General features: G+C 40.4%; 1 protein-coding gene across 2 annotated transcripts in view; it reads right to left on the bottom strand.

Moving 5' to 3' along the window:
- TMEM164 (transmembrane protein 164) overlaps positions 1–20,656 on the bottom strand; it is a 52,017-nt gene that overhangs the window by 19,243 nt on the left and 12,118 nt on the right. For both annotated transcript variants that reach the window (XM_075513126.1, XM_075513127.1), the window contains 2 exons: positions 10,184–10,233; positions 8,439–8,505 (listed from right to left, as the gene is read on the bottom strand). In XM_075513126.1, coding sequence (XP_075369241.1) covers positions 8,439–8,505; positions 10,184–10,233 — 117 coding nt within the window. The remainder of the gene's footprint in view (positions 1–8,438; positions 8,506–10,183; positions 10,234–20,656) is intronic.

Raw genomic sequence — 20,656 nt, 5'->3', positions numbered from 1 at the left:
TGTACTGAGCAACTGACTCACCTAGCTCTGAAGGGCTTGTCTATAAATTGTTTTATCAATGAAAGACTGCTCACAGACAGCAGATAGGTACCTTTTGTATGCAAAGAGGAACTGCAAGTGAAGACAAGGTAGAAGGGATCACCCATCAATCTAGGATTTAAAGAACCTCTTTGTGAAAACAAGCACACACTTCAGCAAGTGGTAAAGTTTGAGAAATTAAAAAAAAAAAAAATCAAAGCAACACTTCCTTACAGAACAAACTAAGTCAAAATATGGAGTCAAAATAATATTTGACTATAGGCACCCATGAAGGCTACATGTACTTAAACGCAGACTCCAACAATCTCTGAAGTGGACCCTCTTCATAGGCCCCAAGAGACTTGGCCTCTCCTGTCAGATGCCAGTGTGGAAACCTAGCAGGCAGTCTAAAGAGCAGCATTTCCCTAGTAACAAACCAGTGATGTGCATGGTACATTTCTTCAGCCACACCTGCCCCCAGAGAGATGCAGAATCACTGGATATTTGTTACCAAGATAGACTCATCTGAATGTTATATTAATTGTCAATTTATTTGCTGTTTTTTTTCTGTACTAACCTCCTGTCTCCCTTGCCAGCTGCCAGCATCATTCTTCCTGCGTTTCATCTTCTTTCCTTTACTCAGAATCTTAAAACAACTAATGGTACAAGACAAAAAGACAAATTACCTATTTCTTCTACTAACTTATATTCTAGGCTCCCTTAACAGTGTAAATGAATACAGAGAACAGGCTACTCTGTTACTCAAGACAATAAGTAAGTTTTTCTCCTTTAAAGATTCTTACTTGTGACAAAGCAAATCTGCTTCATCCATTCATAGGTTTTAAACAGTGGTATAAAATAATATACGTTTCAAAACACACCAAACTAATACCGACATACACAATTCCTCTAACATACAAGATCAAAACATGCTAACAAAGTACTCCGGAAATAAATACTCAGACTATTCACTTTTTATATTTTGTAATGAAGTTTCTGTCAGAAAATAAATGGTGTTTCGTTCCTCCAGGAAGAATTTGGCTCAAAGCAGCCACATGCACTTCTAGCCCCCACATCGGCCTGGTATGATCCAGATTCAAAAGTGCCACATTCCCTGGACACATGCTAAAGGCCCTCTGGAAAGTACCAAGGATAGTGAACAGGCAGTAGACCTCCACCCCAGGAACAGGTAAGTTATGCACAGTTCTACTAGTCTACCTGAACTCCGAGCAGCTGCTTACATTGCTCGCGAGACTGTGGAAAGGAGAAACTGTATCACAAAGGATTAGAGCTCACCCTTGCATCTCTGAGCATGAAGAGCCACAGCCACCAACAGCAGTCCTCCGAGCACGTACTTGATGTCCTAACTTAAACCAGCTACTGCCCTAAGGAACAACTAGGTCTTTCCATTGACTGCACTAAGCTTTACAAAAATCCATTCAAGACAGCAGTAGAGTTGAGCCCAAAAGTCAGATATTCAGATGAGAGTTTCCCCCCGAAAGAGCATGGCACACGGCACTAGTTTAAACTAGTTTAAACCCACTTAGACACAGCAGTTGGTTTTCAGTGGGCTAAGAGGTTACCACTTTGCTCCGTTTTCCAAAAGTAGTACGTCTGCCTCTGTTAATTACTGATACCCTGGCCTTGTATTTTCAACAACAGCTCAAGCACTGTACTGTGCGAGAGCTCTCCCTTCATCATCCTCTACAAAGACTGCAGAGTATGGCAGAAAAAGAAATAGAAGGAATTCAACTCCCAGATTCTGGTCTTTTCTGTAGCACATCTAGCATGAAGTCTAGTGAACATCAAATGTCATTCTGAACCAGTCACCTTCTTAGGCGTAATCAGTAACTCAGATTCATAACGTGTAATCAGTAACCAGTTTCCTAAACATAATCAGTAATCAAAGAAAGAAACCAGAAACAGGTTTTTCTTTTTACTGGCAAAGCAGACCACAGAACAGATTAAACAACAGAGGAGGAACCTGTATAAAGCTATACAATACAAAAATCACGGGGCAAACAGCTACTAGGCCCATGTAACATACTGGTTACTTCTCAGCACATTTAGGATTGTGACAGCGAATTACTTATTTGGCAGAGAAGAAATAGCTGCCAGAGCAGCTTAGAAGAATGGTCTAAAAACAGACATGAAGACTTAGAAGAAAACAACACAAAACAAATGAACGCCAGTGGCATTTGGAAAACAGACTATTTCCAGTCTTACCAGCACTCCTTTCTCCAGCATACATCCAAACCGGCACAGCCAAGAAGTTGACCCATGCTCAAGTTACTGTTAGACTATGCAGGCAGTTCTACAGCTCAGGCACCAGCTTATACGTCTGGCATAGATCAGAAAACACATTCCCATATATTTGAATACTGGGAAAGAGTAGACTGGGAAAAAAATTTATGTTAATATTGGCATTAATGTCGACAGCAAAGCCCTATGAAATAAAGGAGTAGCAGGGCTGTCACCCATCTGCATCACTGTCTAAAGCAGCATCCCAGATTTTATTTGCAACAATTCCTTTTCATGATATTCTAGGCGCAGAGTGTTTCATTCATATTTCCTGCCATACACCCGCTTGTCTGTAACAGATATGAACGCGTATTGATGAATCCCAATAAACAATCTCTGTTTCAAGTAGGTGTCTCAAGCAGTATCCACCCTCCCAGCCGTTCTACACAATCCACTCACAGAGGGAATTATAATTCCCTTAAAGTAGCATTAATTGATCGGTTTATCGATGAATTTTATCTAGTTCTCATTTTCAATTAATCCCGTTAGGGTGGGGCATATATACAGAGGGAAAGAATCAGAATCTGCACCTGCTACCAAAGGCAGCGTTAGCATGCATGAGCTCTACAGCTCAGGAGAGTTTACAAAAGAGCATCTCTTGTGCTGACAGTCTGTCGAGCGAAGACACCGTAGAACACAGGACTAGAAATAATGTTCTGCTACAAGGGTGGAGGGGACCAGAAACATAACAAAACAAGAACATGGCTGTATTTTCACTAGCATATGAATTCCAGAAAATCCAGCTAGGGCAAGGCCCCAGGATTCCAACTCATGACATACCCAAAGTCTGACAAGTTTTAAGACAATTTTTTTCTCGGTGTGCTGGCTTCGGCTGGGATAGAGTTAATTTTCTTCACAGTAGCTGGTATGGTGGTCCCATACCATGGTTTGGATTTGTGCTGGAAACAGTGTTGATAACACAGGGATGATTTCGTTACTGCTGAGCAGTGCTTACACAGGGTCAAGGCCTTTTCTGCCTCTCACCCCACCCCACCAGCGAGGAGGCTGGGGGGGGCACAAGGAGTTGGGAGGGGACACGGCCGGGACAGCTGACCCCAACTGATCAAAGGGATATTCCACACCGTATGGCGTCATGCTCAGCATATAAAGCTGGGGGAAGAAGAAGGAAGGGGGGATGTTGGGAGTGATGGCATTTGTTTTCCCAAGTCACCAATACATGTGATGGAGCTCTGCTTTCCTAGAGATGGCTGAACACCTGCCTGCCCATGGGAAGGAGTGAATGGATTCCTTGTGTGCACAGCTTTTGCTTTACCTATTAAACTGTCTTTATCTCAACCCATGAGTTTTCTCCCTTTTACTCTTCTGATTCTCTCCCCCATCCCACCGGGGAGGAGTGAGTGAGCGGCTGCGGGGGGCTTAACTGCCAGCTGGGGTTAAACCACAACACTTGGCCTGGCACTACAGAGGATGATGCTCATGGACAAAATCAGGAAAAGGCATTGTTCAGTGCACTGCTGATCTCAACTGAATGCATTTGTTTTGACTTTTATCAGTGTTTTGAGTATTTGACTAGCACTGTATTTGGTGTTTATTGTGTCTCATAAAAAGGCACCACTGTCTTCTGGTCACTCCATTTGATTATACAAACTAGCTCAACATGAATGACACAATGGACACAATCAGGCACTTGTAGCGTCAAGTCCAAAACCAGGAATTATATGAGGTAAATAATACCAATTTCAGAAACAGTATTGTTCCAGTTCTCCTAGAGGTAATATTAGGAGTACTCATCACCATGAGCAGAAGGTGGATTTATAAAAGTGTGATTGTAGACTCCACTTACACACCCATAGCACTGTAATGCACATAGAATAGATAACTGCCGAAAGATGCAGAAACCTTGGCTTTACCATCTACTAGCAACCAAAGCACAATCTCTCAACAGCCCCCAATGTGCAACTGTTCCGTTATTTTTCCTTGTGCCAGTTAGATTAAGCCAATTTAGATATGACATAATGTGCTACCATAACCTATTCCATTTTGCTGTGTAGGCACAGGCATTTCAGGCACAGTGCATTATTACCTTAACAGTCAACAGAAATGCAGTCGGCAATGGCCAGAGGCGCTACAGAGTGCACTGTAACTACTGCCCAGAGTATGATTCTGTTCCTAAAACAGATTTAGAATGCGTACCTCTCAAGCCAAATATTTCTAATAATAGAATACAGCAGCTTCTGGAAACATTAAAACTGCACCATCTCAGCTGTGTGAGCAGAGGCAGCAAGTCCAACACCTCTGGGACATGTCCCGTTTTGTACTTTATCTGTATCAACATTTTCAGGGCATCAGCTTGCAAAAAAACCCACTTTTAAACCAGTGGAAAGAGTTTCCTTTAAAATGTGATTAATGCAATATGAAAGTTCAAACAAAACCAGTTACTCTCCAAACACTTGGAGTCTTTTTGTCAGTTAAGTGAATTTACTTCTATAGCTAGGTTATCAAGACCTACACTGTATTCCATATAATATAAATACAGAGTAAAAAGAAATCTTTCTACTCCTGTATATCTTATACCTTTCTAGGCTCCCACTTGGGAACCTAACAATCTGATTCCCTTAGCATCTTCTTCTCTATTTACTTAAAGGTCATAAAAGATTAGCCTCTTTTCCATGTGAATTATTAATGCTGACCAAGAATGACTTGCATCATGAGAAAGGAATGAAATTATGAGAGAAAATTAAAATACCCTTTATTTCTGAAAGGGTAATAAGAACTCACAAACATTAACTGAATAAGAAACAAACTGTCTTGTCTTTATCCAGTGACTATTCCAATGCACAAAAATTAACACCATCAGCACATTGTAAATAACTTTGCAAAACTGGAATATTTAGTTGCCAAATAAATACAAGTGGGTGCATCTGTTGCTGAAGACTGTTAATTGTTGACACCTCAACATCATGCCAAGGCAGGAAAATATTTTCTTGGAAAGAACAGAATAGACTGACCTCATCTTTCAGACTACATTTTTTTTGAACACCATCCCAGGTGCCCATTACAATCCAACAAGATTTTTAATGAGTATAGTGTCACTGAAAGGTTAAAACAACAAAAGGTAGAAACTTTCTATTGTAGCTTCAATGAATATCTCAACTCTCCATTTCCACTGGCAACAGCCAAATATTTAAGAATAGTTTTGAAATTATTGAGGTTCTAAAAAGATTTAACAGATACATTAGAAGAAAATAAAAAATGTCAAATTATGCTAAAAGCTTCCAAAAATTTATTTTTCGGGATAATTTAGCATTGACTCTTATATACAAAAAGAATACTTACAAGGCATTAAGTAACATAATTGGTAGCAAAAATATGTGACCCTAACAGACTGCGCCACAAAATGTTGTAAGAGGTGTTCTGGAAATTACTTTGAACAGGTTAACATTTAGAACCAAAATCCTGACACCCGCTAGTTCCTTAACAAACATCCATCAGCTGGTGAAGTAATTATTATCTTTCATTCTGTATCTTCTACCTCTTGCCCCTTTCAGGTTATTGATATCTACAAATAAAACTGTACATCTAGTACTTTCTCCTGCATCTCACTGCTTTTGTGTCCATAATGTTACACAATTTGCTAGCTAGCATGTACATGCCTACTGCTGAACTTGCTAAATTAGCAGGCTTCTCCAAAAAGAGACTACAGCTCAACAGTAATCAGCTGCTGCCTGTAAGGTAACTAATAGGCAATCCACATGGAAGAGAGAGGTTTAGGAGAATGTCAGCTGAAGACAATGAAAACTACCTACAACAAGACAGTGTCCAGCTGTATATCAAATAACTCATAAGGATAAAACACATTTCACACTATGAAAGGTAACAGCAAGGCATTTCGGTGCTTAGGGCAATAGATCAGTTTGGTACAATCTCTCAAAGTGATGGGAGGCAATAGGCTCCTGCTTGCCAGCTCCCACCAACCTCAGAACTCTCTCTGCCCCAGACAACGTCTCCCTCCTCACTTCTAAATTAATAGTTGGGTTAGGTGCCCAATTTTCCATACTCTTTGTGCCACACGCTATATATTACAACTGTTTACAGACATAACAAAGTATACAAAATTTTTGTATGAAACATGTACATGCTAAAATATCTGTCTTAAAGTATTGTGAAACTGAAATTAAAAAGTTGAGGCAGAGAGACACAACAATTCTTGACTGAATCACAAGTTTTCCACTTACATACTACAAACCAGAGTAGAGAGCATGGACAAAATTATTGCAATTTTCTGAACTTCCTACTAAGTTTTAAGGGACATTTATTGTTTTCAGGACAATGTCAGTGTAAACAACTACAATGACAGTTGCAGAGCAGAATGTGTGTCTACCACAACAGACCTGGGTCAAAGCAGCAGTGCTATAAAACATCATCCACATTACCTTGTGCCAGAAGAAACACTGAAAAGAGGACAGCCTAGCAAGCAGCTGTTAGGCCAAAAATATCCTAAGTTGTATTTATTCCAAAAATATTTGCTCTTGGACATTAGCCTTTGGCTCCTCTATCCCTAATTAAGGAGATAATTTTGTAAGTAGTCTGTATTTTTCCTGTTTAATCACCACTGCCCTAATATGAATAAGATCTATCATAATGGCAGAGAAAATACAAGCTAATGATTTATTAAATACTTCAACATTTTATCCTTAAAAGGTTACCCAGAAAAATCATTTGTTACGCTAAAGTTTATATTTATTTAAAAACTAGAAAGTGTGAAATACAAAAGAGTTCTCCTTATCAGGAAAAAACACTTGTTTTATTCATTTGATGCCCCTTCAGCAGTATCAAGTTTTATTAAAAATATAATTGCAAACTGCACATAAGGTGTGACAGTATAGAAAAGACTACATGTAGTTACCAGATTAGGAAGGGCAACGTGAATCTTGAAAGAACTCTAGCATTATTATACTACTAAATCCACTGAAATCTGAAAAATATGATCCAACCTCTGTGCATCTGTGTGTCATGCTTTATGGAAGATTATTTTTAACACGTAAAAGCCTACAGATGTATTATCCTCTCTCCAGTAACTAAACTGTGTCTCAGTGCAAAATTTCATAGCCTTAAAGAGGGGAAAAACGAAGCCATTTACAAGCCTACAATAAAACTGTCAGTTTTCAGGTCTCCTAGCTACCAGTGTGGCCAATCAACACAGCTTATCATCCATAAAGCTCAATACAGACGCAGATTTTTATACTTAATCTTATTAAGACAGTCAAGATTTGCAAAGGGACAGCCACTAATGAGATCTGTAATGGAGTCTGAAGTCCACCACAATTTTGTTAATAACATCATTAATTCACATTCTATATGAATATAGATACAAGTACTTTATCCAGACACCATAAACACATAAGCAGATAAATTTAAGTGAACTCTATCTTAAAACAGGCATTTAAATAACTGCAAAACCAGATTTTTGCAAATAAGTCAAATGACAAAAAATGAACAAGTGCGTAGGCATACATAGACACACCCCCTACATATGCATGCATAACACCTCTTAAAAATAATCCTTAGAAATATTTCTTATGGCTCAGACCCAGGATAACTTTTCTTACCATTAACTCTTGATACATTTAAGAATCTTACTAGGGACACCAACAGGCTAATTTTTCGTGCAGGAGACAGGAGTTTTATAGCAGATTTGAAAACTTGGATGGAAAAAAGAAACCTGCTGTGCCTAATGTTGGGGGAGAGGGGGCAACAATCAACAACAACATTTGGCATTTTCCATGCCTGAGGAATATTACATTTACATATAGTCTGAAAAGCCTGAAACTGAATTTTGACCACAGGCCACAACGCTGACCTATGAATGTCTCTTTCAAAGCCATTAAGTTTTCCCTCCATTTAAACTCTAGGATGGAACTGACAAAGTAGTTTTTTCTACACTTAGAATACAGCAGTGTTAGCTTTCCACATTGATTTATAAACACAAAAAAATCCAAGATCAGTATTTTGGCTCCATTGTAGTGACGTGTACCAGGAATCTACAGCCTGGTAAAATGAACTTTAAAAGGCCAAAAAAAGCAAAGGTCTAACACCCTTCCAAAGAAAAACTTTTAGAAATAAATAAGAAAGGAGGAGGAAAAGTAGAGTACACTCACCAGGCGTGTATTAACAACAGGAAACAGCAATGCCAAGAGGGCTCCATTCAGCATATGCATCTGCAACCTTAGAAATCAGATGTGATATTATTTTCACAGATGGAAATAAAATGCAGTGTTTTCACATATTGCATGTTGTATCTCTTCAAGAAAAGGTAGCAAGAGATTTAAGAAAATTTTTTTGGCTTCAATTTGAATAAAGCCACTGTTAAATGCAATAACCAGGACAAAAACCTCTCTTTAAATACAAACTGAAATAATTTCCTAAAGTAAGACTGATTTCTATAATGAGCTTTGGATTCCTAGAAAGCCTGGACTGCCCATTTGTGTTAATCCTGTTCATGATGCAAGCTGCTAAATAGTTGGAATTTTGCTGTTCATTTGTCTTTCAGAACTTAAAATAGCCTATTTGATAAAGGTTTTTACTCCTGTCTAACTCGATAAACGTACAACTTCAAAGTAAAGCTTCAGGAATTTGGAAGAAGTCCCTTAAATAAAAGAATTACATTTGTCAAAACGCAACAGCAAGTCTTAAGCAAAGAATAAGGCAGGAAAGTAGTACTGTAATACTGTATTTTGTATAGCTTTCAGCCATCTTCTTCTGAACCACTGTTGCATCACAAGAACACAAAAACAGTGTCAATACTGTTTCAGTCTACTTTACATAAGACAAAGTAAAGAATAAACCGTCTACAACCACTGCCTGTCATAACTGTTAGGAATTTAGAAGTAACTTGAGGGGGGAAAAGGTATTACAATTTCAAAATAGGTTTTCCAATGTAATTTATATGCTGTCAGGGTGTTAGAAAGGCTCATTTTGAAAAACAACAAATACTGTGGCCTCCACTCTGCAACCAGTCTTTTGCAACCGCATGGTAAATCCAGGATTTCCTGGACACCACACACACTTTTCACGCTCTCCGAGATGGAGACGCTAACACAGTATCTCTGTACTCAGCCTACTCCCTGCCTAAATAAGCAACAGCAGGAAAAAGTTGCAGACAGACAGTAGCAGTTCCAAAACAACTCGTGAGGCATGCCCCCAGCATCATTCTTCCAGTCACTGCCTAGACTAAGACAAGAAAGAGCTGAGTTAACTGTCACAGTGGCAACTACAGCCATTCCTGGTGAGCATTCTGCCTGGGAAGTCCCCTGACCCTCCCCATGACTAGTCACACCCCTGAGCTGCTTTCTGGACTCCACCGCAGTAGTCCATGAGAGCTTCCTGCACATTAGAAACTTCTGTGGTTCCTAAAGTTAGTGACAATACACAACATTTTAAAAAAGATTGCATAGATTTGAGAAATACCCAAGTCAGCAAGAATTTGCTTTCACTATTTAACTTCTATCAACAATTTTAAAACTAGACCCATACTGTATGTATGGCCTTCAGTGAAGCCCAGTTACTAATTTTTAGTGAGGATAATAAAAAAAGTACAAGGCACATGACATAAGTTACACAAGCCCATACATTAATCTGTAGAAAGATGCCTGCATTCTCATCTGTTACTGAGCTAATTCATCTTCCTCAGTGAGGCCAAAACCACCAGTACAAAAGAACCAAGAGTACGTGGCTCAACACCCACGATTTAAGTCCTGACCTTTTTCAAGGTGTCAGTTTTTCAACCCAACCAATATGCCTTTCCAACTGGATATAGATCTTAATATTTTATGACTTAAGCTGTGATTAACTTCTAAAAAACATTATACAAGTAGACAGAAATATAGTAAGGAAGAGGCATTACCTGAAGAGAATCATTGCAATCCGACATGGAGGACAGGCAAGAAGAAAAATCTGAAATATTAGAAACAAATTTAAATTAATTATATGATCTCTTTTAGACTCCATTTTCTATACCTTTCTTTCCCAGTTCTGTATGTCTGTCAGCAACCAAGCACCACGCAGCTGCCCGCTCACCCTCCCACCCCCAGTGGGATGGGGGAGAGAATCGGAAGAGCAAAAGTAAAAACTCGTAGGTTGAGATAAGAACAGTTTAATAATGGAAATAAAATAAAATAATAATAATAAATTGTAATGAAAAGGAAAACAACAAGAGCACAAGAGAGGAACAAAACCCAAGAAAAACAAGTGATGCAACCACTCACCACCCGCTGACAGATGCCCAGCCAGTCCCCGAGCAGCCATCGCTGCCCTCCGGCCAACTCCCCCCAGTTTCTATACTGAGCATGATGCCATATGGTATGGAATAGCCCTTTGGCCAGTTGGGATCAACTATCTTGGCTGTGCCCCTTCCCAGCTTCTTGTGCACCTGGCAGAGCATGGGAAGCTGAAAAGTCCTTGATAAGCACTGCTTAGCAGCAACTAAAACATCAGTGTGTTATCAATATTATTCTCATACTACATCCAAAACACAGCACTATACCAGCTACTAGGAAGAAAATTAATTCTGTCCCAGCTGAAACCAGGACAGTATCCACCCACACCATGCCCAGGTCCTACCCTTTCCAATACATTCCAATTAATCACCACCACTGTCTTTTGATATATACACCACAGATACTCCCTTAGTCTATGGGCCATCCCTCTAAAATGTCCATTGGGTTCATTTAGTCCATGACTTTGGGCTCCAGCTGCCATAACAGTCCTGCAGGGCAGGAGAGATGGTGTGTGGTGTTGGACTGTTGCATGCTGAAGCCAGTTCTGGTTCCATCACTGCTGCACTTTGCTTGGTTTCATCAAAGTTCATTCTTCATTAATCTGAGTGATTCTTACTGAAATACCATTGATATGGCATGTAGCAACCACAGAAGTGATGACACACAGTATTATATAGCAATTAACATCATACCATTCAGTTCATTGGCTGTTTTCACCCAAAATCAAATCCCCTTAAGGTACACATCAAACTTCCCCATCCTTTCGCATCACCCACCAAGTACACCCAGGTCCTTGAGCAAAAGCAATCCCACAAATGGGTTTGCCTTTGCCTGAGGCAGGAGTAACCCAGACTGCCTTGCCCAGCATATTTTTTTTATGTGCACTACAGGGACTTTATCCCCTTCTACAGTACATAAAAGTTTTGATTGGGCAGGGCCAGCTCGATTGACAGATCCCCTAGTGTTGACTAACCAGGTGGCCTTTGCTATGTGTGTATCCCGATGTTCGAATGTCCCACCACCCACTGCTCTCAGTGTAGTCTTTAACAGTCCATTCTATTGTTCGATTTTCCCGGAGGCTGGTGCATGACAGGGGATGTGATATACCCACTCAATGCCGTGCTCTTTGGCCCAGGTGTCTATGAGGTTGTTTCGGACATGAGTCCCATTGTCTGACTCAGTTCTCTCTGGGGTTCCATGTCGCCCTAGGAGTTGCTCTTCAAGGCCCAGGATAGTGTTACGGGCGGTGGCATGGGATATGTTTCCAGCCATCCAGTGGCTGCTTCCACCATTGTAAGCACACAGCGCTTGCCTTGGTGGGTTTGGGGGAGCATGACATAATCAGTCTGCCAGGCCTCCCCATATTTATACTTCAGTCATTGTCCTCCATACCAGAGGCTTTAACCTCTTGGCTTTTTTGATCACAGTGCATATTTCACATTCATGGATAACCTGTGCAATACTGCCCATGGTCAAGTCCTCGATCATGAGCCCACCTATATGTTGCATCTCTTCCTAGATGGCCTGAGCTGTCATGGGCCCACCAAGCTATAAATAATTCACCCTTATGTTGCCAGTCCAGATCCACCTGAGCCACTTCAATCTCAGCAGTGGCGTGACTTCATTCAGGCCACGATAGTCTACTGTTAGTCTCCACTCTCCATTAGACTTTTGCACTGGCCATGTAGGACTGTTAAAGGGTGAGCAAGTCTTACTGATCACTCCTTGGCTCTCCAGTCAACGAATCAGCTCATGGATGGAAACCAGGCAGTCTCAGTTGGTGCGATATTGCCGCTGGCGCACCGTTGTGGTAGCAATCGGCACCTGTTGTTCTTCAACCCTCAGCAACCCCACAACAGAAGGGTCCTCCAAGAGACCAGGCAAAGAGGACAGCTGTTTAATTTCCTAAAAGCCCACCAGCACCCTTTTGGGTCCTAGAAATACCCTCTCCTGAGGTAGTCTATGCCAAGGATGTACAGAGCTTCTGGGCCAGTCACAATGGGGTGCTTTTGCCACCCATTCCCAGTTAGGCTCACTTCAGCCTCCAATACAGTCAGCTGTTGGGATCCCCCTGTCGCTCCAGAAATACAGATGGGTTCTGCCCCTATACAGCTTGATAGCATTAGCGTACACTGTGCACCAGTGTCTACAAGAGCTTTATACTCCTGTGGGTCTGATGTGCCAGGCCATCGAATCCACACAGTCCAGTAAACCCGGTTGTCCCTTTCTCCCACCTGGCTGGAGGCAGGGCCCCGCTAGTCCTGGTCATAGTATTCGTTACCCACTTCTTGTAAATACGAGTCAGGAGCTCCTTCATTAAAATCAGGAGTAAGATCAGCCCTTCTACTCTGTGTTGGGAACTACCCACTGGAAACTGGAGCAGCAATTTTCCTGGAAGAACCCTCTTGCGTGATGTTTTTCCTTGCAACTCACATAACTTGCCTCTAGAGTCAAGGTAGATTTTCCATCCCACTTCCTCATATCCTCTCTGTGGTCACGCAGCTAAAACCATAGGGTGCTCTGTGGTGTGTACCCTCTATATCCTCTCTCTTGAGTAGAGGAACACTGACTCCTAATAGCTGAGATACTGGTCTGTACAGGTGGAGACTAGGACCTATCCTCCTTGAGTTGCTGGACCTCCCGGGACAGTTTCTCCACAGCCGAGATGAGGGAGGAAGAGATACTTCCCTTGTATTCCTGGAGCTGGCTAGCCACTTCATCCACCATTGCTGCCTCTTCATCTTTCCAGGTCAGTATTGCCAATGAGTTGGCATTCAACGCTGGTGCGCTCCGTACCAACTTCCACCACGTGGGTCGCGTGCACCGGACTTCATCTGGATCTTTGGATAACTGCTTGTTGTCCAGGTCATCATAAACCACCTCCAGCATGACCAATTCCCTCAGGTACTGGACACCTCTCTCCATGGTGGTCCATTTGCCTGGGCGATATATAACATCTTCCTTGAAGGGACATCTTTCCTTCATACCTGACAGGAGTCGCCTCCAGAGGCTGAGGGCTTGTGCCCCTTTTCCAATCACTTTGTCAATGCCCCCTTCCCTAGGAAGGGATCCCAGCTGTTTGGCTTCCTTACCCTCTAATTCCAGGCTACGGGCCCTGAGATCCCAGCATCAGACAGCCAGGAGACAATGTGCTCACCTGTATGACGGCCGAAAGCTTTTCACATATCTCACAGCTCCCTCAAGGATAGGGATTGGGTGGTTTCTGTCTCGTTTACAAGTTCTTCCTCTTCTTCCTCCTCTCCTCGCGGTGACCCTGCTTGCTTTTTCATCATCCCTTTCTAAATGAGCTGACTTTTGCTTCCAAGATTTCTTCTTGTGTATAGGGGCAACTGATACTGGCACGGGTTGGCTCCCTGGTTCAGCTGCAGTGCCTGTCACGGGGGTTGGAGTAGCCACAGTGCCTGTCACCGGAGGCTGGAGTAGCCGCAGTGCCTGTCATTTTGTCATCAGATCCAGACACCTTCTATTCCCCTTGAGGGTTCTGAATAGTGTTGAACAGGGCTTGGTGGGCATGGGCCAGGCCCCAGCACATTGCAGTGATTTGTGTCTCCCTAGAACTGCCAGGGAGACAACATACTTTTCCCAAATATTCTACTAATTTTTCAGAATTCTGCACCTGTTCAGGGGTGAAGTTCCGAAACACTGGAGGTGCCCACCATCCTAGGCATTTGCCCATGCTATCCCACACACTCTGCCACTCATAACTATCCAGCCTCAAGGCAGATCTCTGGATGATATTCCTGAATTGCTTATTAACCTTAGACAAAACCAAAACAATATTCCCAAGCAATACCAATAGAAGTACCTTAACTATCCAAGGGTGTTCAAGATACTGAAAAGTTACTGTAATGGAGGAGGAAACATGACAGAAGAAGGAAGTGAAGGTGCCATTCTGTATTTCCTCCATAAAAAAACCTCTCAGAGGAAGAAGTATAATTGCCAATTGTCTCCACGAGGTGGTACCTGAAGTACAGTAATGGCTTCAATACAATGCTCAAATACCAGATTAAGCTCAAGGTCACTGTTTTAACAACAAATCTCCCAGGCAAAACATCACTAATCACTGCAGAGCACAGCAAACTACAAAAACCAACACCGATCTTTAACATGTACAGCAAAAAAAATGAGCGTGGTGCAGATCAGATAAACCAGTATCGAGAACAGATGAATCGCTATCGTGACCCACAACTGTTAACAGATCTAACTTCCTTAATATGCTCTGGTTAGTCTGTTATTATCTCAAACCCTTCGAGCCCCACGTTGGCTGCCAAAAAGGGCTGTCGTGGTTTAACCCCAGTCAGCAACCAAGCACCACCCAGCTGCCCGCTCACCCTCCCCCCTGGTGGGATGGGGGAGAGAATTGGAAGAGCAAAAGTAAGAAAACTCGTAGGTTGAGCTAAGAACAGTTTAATAATTGCGGGGAAAAAATAATAATAATAAATTGTAATGAAAAGGAAAACAACAAGGGGGGGGGGGGGGGGGGGGACACACAAGAAAAACAAGTGATGCAACCGCTCACCAACCACTGACAGATGCCCAGCCTGTCCCCGAGCAGCCATCGCTGCCCCCCCGGCCAACTCCCCCCAGTTTCTATACTGAGCATGATGCCATATGGTACGGAATAGCCCTTGGGCCAATTTGGCTGTGCCCCCTCCCAGCTTCTTGTGCACCCAGCAGAGCATGGGAAGCTGAAGAGTCCTTGACTAGTGTAAGCACTGCTTAGCAACAACTAAAACATCAGTGTGTTATCAACATTTTTCTCATACTACATCCAAACCACAGCACTATACCAGCTACTAGGAAGAAAATTAACTCTATCCCAGCCGAAACCAGGACAGTATCACAAATCATTTCTAACCAGAAGAATTGTTTTACAGCAGAGCTAGAAAAGACTAAAAATCTTGAACAAATTAAAAGGTCTCACATTACCTATATATAAAAGGATTTAAGTGGTATGAGCAGCATCTATGGTTCAGCTTCTGCCAGTGCCTAAGCAACAAGTCAAATTGTAGCCTATTTGATATTGTCATTATAAAAGGTCTCTCATAAAGCAGATTACCGTATTACCAACCATTTTATTACAGCAGCTCCCTTAGCCCTCAATCATGATAAGGTCTTCGCTGTTGTAAAGACCAAGCATTTACAATGACCATACTTCCTTCACTTTAGCAGTGCAGGACCCAGCTCTTGAAGATCTCATGCGAGATGGCTGTCTATAAAAGCTTCTTACTACTTCCCAAAATAAGGCTACCACAGTATCTGCTCTATGCATAAGCTTAGTAGTCATCTTTAAATATGTCCATTGCCACACTCAATAAAGTATTTTTAAAGTACTGTAAAAATTTCATCAATTATTAGCTTGTTGTTTCACAAGACCAAAAGTAACTGAATACAACTGGAGCAGCATGTTTGTTTTTCTTTGCAGGTCATACACCTACCATAAATAAGACCTGAATTAAATTTTTATATAATCAAGTATTGTTGATTTGCAACAATGTCCCATCTAAATTTAGAGGATAACCATCATCTTTTGATATTGCTGTCCAAAACCTCTCACAGCAACTCAAAATACTTCATATCAGCAAGTCTTACTCTAGATACAAAGAGATTACTACGTAAGTGTTCAGTGACAAAATCCTATTTTTTATATTGTCCACTGCTGCAAAGAAGAGACTTTGGCCTACTGTCTGATAAAAAGTATTTCAGAAAAAAATGGATCATGCTTTTTCCTGCTGTTGCTAAAATAAATTCACAATAGATTATTTCACTGCCAATCTACAAAACAAATTATCATTACATCACTTCAAGTGAGAACATTTGGAGAATATGTCTGCTTTATAGACAAGTCAGATTAGACAATTCACCAAACATGTTTCTTTGAAGTGTTGCAGGGCTGGGAAGAGGCCTCTGATGTATATTCAAATTAATTAGTACCAGATCATGTACTTGCTGCAGCAACAGTAGAAATGCCGAAGCCTGGATCATACTACTGAGCCTTTGTGTATAAAAGGGGCTTGCTGTCGTTACCATACAAATAAACATACAAATTCCAAATATTTTATTTCCAGTGCAAGTTCTCAATATACAGCCATTCATTCCTCTGATCCACTTACTTGTACACTTAGTTCAAGTCAGTCTCAATAACAGTTTAGAACATGCACACACACACAAATTGTTTTTCCTGAGTCATACAGAACTCTAATAAAGGCACAGCAAGAAAGAGGCAGCCGTTAAATTTAACTGAATGTACCTCAAGACATTTTCTTAGTGAATACTGTTAAAATCCAAAGAGTTTCTCTTAAGTCTTGTATTTAAAAAGCAAGTAATTTCAATTCATCAGGGCAGGTTAAAGAGGAAGAGGACATAACAGATGCATGATGACAATCTACTAATGGATGCTTTTCTGTGCTAAGAAAAAAGTATATGCCAGAAAAATCTTATTAGAGGTCTATATATCACCTTGCACATAAGACCCATATGGCTTCTGGGAAAAGTGTCTAACACTGATTATGCTTCACTATTCCATCATTGCATATTTTTGCAATAAACTCTGTTTACTAACTAAACTAAAGTTCCTTGAATTGTGGACTGTATTTTCCCTTCTTTGGAGACCATAAATATCTTCCTCAGGTCTCTTATAATAACTTTTTTTTTTCCCATGCTACTTGCATGCATTAGTCAAACTTTTTAAACACTCCATGTTGTATGTTAGCAAAAGGAGTCATGATATTTAGAGTGTTACTAGTTCATCCAGAGTTTTAAATTCAGATTATTTTATTATTTCCTTAAATTCAGAAATCTGACAGAAGATGCATCTTACTTTTGAAGCCTAGTTCATACCTTCATGGAAGAAACTCTGCTCTTCCAATATAGAAATTTTTTTCTTTTTATTTCCTACATCTTAAAAAAAAAAACGAACAACAGATTGACCTTTTTCTCTATATGCACAAAATAATCAAACCAGAAATATGTCTTCATCACACCAGTCATTTCTTTTTCCGACACACTGCAGAGTGCTCCAACTACTACATGGTAGAGCAATAACTGTAATACAAGTCTGTATACTGTCCGAATCTCACCACCAAGGATAAAAAATAGCTAGTATTAAAAAAGGATGGCATTGCTACAAAGACCGAGATGGACATACCAATCTAAAATATTTCACTACCATGGAGACAGGCAAAGAAGAAACAAGATTCACAGCTGCTTATTTTTACGTCAACTCTACAGCAAGAAACACAGTTCCAGGAACTGATGAGGGAAAAATAAATATTTAATATTTTTAAGCATGCAAGTCCCTCTGTTATGAGGGATCTTTCAGAAAGTAAGTCTGACTTCCATTTTTTATGACAGCAGAGAAACCATAACTAGAATGTTTATGTTAAAACTTTAGGATAATGGAAGAAATGTTCAAATGTTTCAGCTTTAGCAGTTTAATATCAAGCACTTTCTCTCTAAATATGTGTATACTTTCTGTGATAAATAAACCTCAACCTCTTGGAAGGGATGTTTTACAAGACACCCTTGTATCTGATTTTCAAATAACTATATCACTGAGTAAATTCAAACATTATAAAGAGTGTCATAATTCACCTCAGAGCAATTAGCAGTCTTAAAATATCTAGTTCACAGCAGACAAGCTCACAAGCTCTACCACAAGTGTTCACATACTTACCCCATAATCATATTACATTTCACTGTCATACTGGAAATAAAATCCTTTGCCTTGCAGGAAGAAACAGCTATGTTTTATAAACCAAACAATGTCGTATTACATTAGCGGCATGGCTGTGAAGGGTTCCCAGCCTCTGTTTTCCTGCTGGAACTCTCGAGGTTTTACACGCTCAGGCTAGCAGAGATGTTAGCCCCCCTTTGCTGGCACATTGCAGAGTTCTAGTGTAAACAGGGCAGCATATATTTTAAAGCAGACTGAAGTAGGCTTCTCCTTGTTCAAGGCAGAATAACTAAACTTTCAATTTAGAAGAAACACTAAGAAACAACTTCAATGTCCCTCCTTATTCTGTCAGATCCGTTACCTGTTACATTTTCACATTACAAACAAAAATAAGGACAAAAGAATTAACCAGAAAACAAAATGTAAAAGTAACTATTTTGGGAGGGAAAAACAAGCTACAAAATATAAGTTGTCTGATAGCCTGAATTCTGGGCGCGGTTCTGATCATTCCCTTCCTCTTTAACTTCTTCCTCTCAAAAAAAAAAAAAAAAGAAAAAAAAGCAGATTTAGAAAAGGGTTACAGAGGTCAACAAGAATGATGAAAAAGTATAGAACATCTTCCATACATGGATTGATTTAACACATTAAGACTCTTCAATCTGTAAAAGACTATAGGCTAATGCGAGTGAGAGAAGGAGAGGGTACAAAACCAGGCCTTGAGGAAATGTATGGATAACAAGTCCTAGGTGGGGACAACATTGTGAGTCAGGATGTCTGAGCCTTTTTCACCAGCAGAGGACCAGAAGATTCTATAGTTGTTCTCAGGCAATAAACTGCAAAGAAACTTGTAACACTGGTCAATCTGCAAAAGGAAGTTCACTTCAACCTTGACGACCCCGATGAAAACAAAAGTCAGCAATTCTGTCTATCTACTTCATAATTGCTCTGCAAGACCATAAATATCATTGTCCATCCCCATGGGAAATATTTCCGGCATGAAGAACTGCATGGCCAGAGCTCCCCTGCATGAGCCCAAATACAAAGGTCACAAGACAACACATGATGGATCAGCAGGGCTGTTATAATTTGCAGACTGCAATGCACAGGATTGCACTGCTTAACTATTCCTTCACTGAGACAAGATCTTAAAGAGACTGAACTCACGGTTGCTCTGAACTAACGCAGGACTGGGCTGCAAATGAGCCTCTTCCGCATTCCCTTCTTCTAACCATGCACTAAGAAGAAGAGAACGCTCCAAATGATACCTACAGGTCTGGGACAGACTGGAAGGCAGAAGGAAAAGGATGGTATTTTTCCACCTGTAGTAGTATGTTTTTTTAAATTTTCTAAACGAAATGTGTGCAACCCTGTCATTCAGTATTTGATGGAGTTCCCAAGAAATACCTTTCAAGTTCAGTAAACTTTAGAGACCATTATGCCCTTAAATCTGATTGTATTACTCATTTGTGTCAGTGTAGCAGGTGGAAGAGCCTGTATGTAAAAGGACTATTCTGAAGACAGTAAGAAGGTAACGTTACATTAGTTTATTCAGAAAACTTCTTTGATAGATAGCAATAAGTAGATATCACAAAGTTATTACACTGGCCCTCCACAAATCCCTGTTAAATTCGCTCCCTTTTTAATCACTAAAAGAAAGCATAGCCAAACAAGAGAAATGTTACTGTTAAAAAGGAACTGGGTAGCTGGGAAAAAACAGATCATTTTCATAAATTCATTTTTCGAAGTCAGAATTTACAACAAAAATTACTCCTTGACATTGCAATAGTGTCTCTAGGTAAAAGTCACTCTCATGCATGGAAAAAAGGCTAAATATCAACCAAAATAAGCTGGTATTTTGCAGCAAGTAGGTTTTTTTTTATTGATTATATCTGTTTTCCAAGTGCCAAAATATGACAGGAATAGGTACCCAAACTTCAGAAGTGTGGAAAAAATCCAATACCAAAACAAACACCCCAAAATCCACAAAAGACTGCAACATCGTGAAACCAAAAAGAACTATGTTAACTTTAATCTGACCTCCCTTTAATACAATCCAATTTCCTAATCTCTACGCACTGCGTTAACCCGTAAGAGTATTTTCACTTCTTGTACTGTAAGCATGACATGTGCTGCAATTATCACATTAATTTGGAAATATTAGAGGTTTCCATTATTTGTTTTTTTAAGTTCATACAGAACGAATTTTATTCAAACAACCTCTTCTACAGTTTGCACATCTGAACTTCAGCAATGGGCAAGTGCATCAGTATAAAAAGGTGGAAAAAAGTAAAGAACACAAACCATCAAACATATCGGGTTTCCTATTTTCCATTCAACTGTATTGCTAGATTGAAAACGATAAGAGAGGAAAAGGTTTTTGTTGTTGTATAATTGCAGTTTTATA

Source organism: Mycteria americana, chromosome 10, assembly GCF_035582795.1.
Source record: "Mycteria americana isolate JAX WOST 10 ecotype Jacksonville Zoo and Gardens chromosome 10, USCA_MyAme_1.0, whole genome shotgun sequence".
In the NCBI taxonomy this organism is placed as follows: domain Eukaryota; kingdom Metazoa; phylum Chordata; class Aves; order Ciconiiformes; family Ciconiidae; genus Mycteria; species Mycteria americana.
This window is presented reverse-complemented; position numbering and strand designations above follow the sequence as displayed.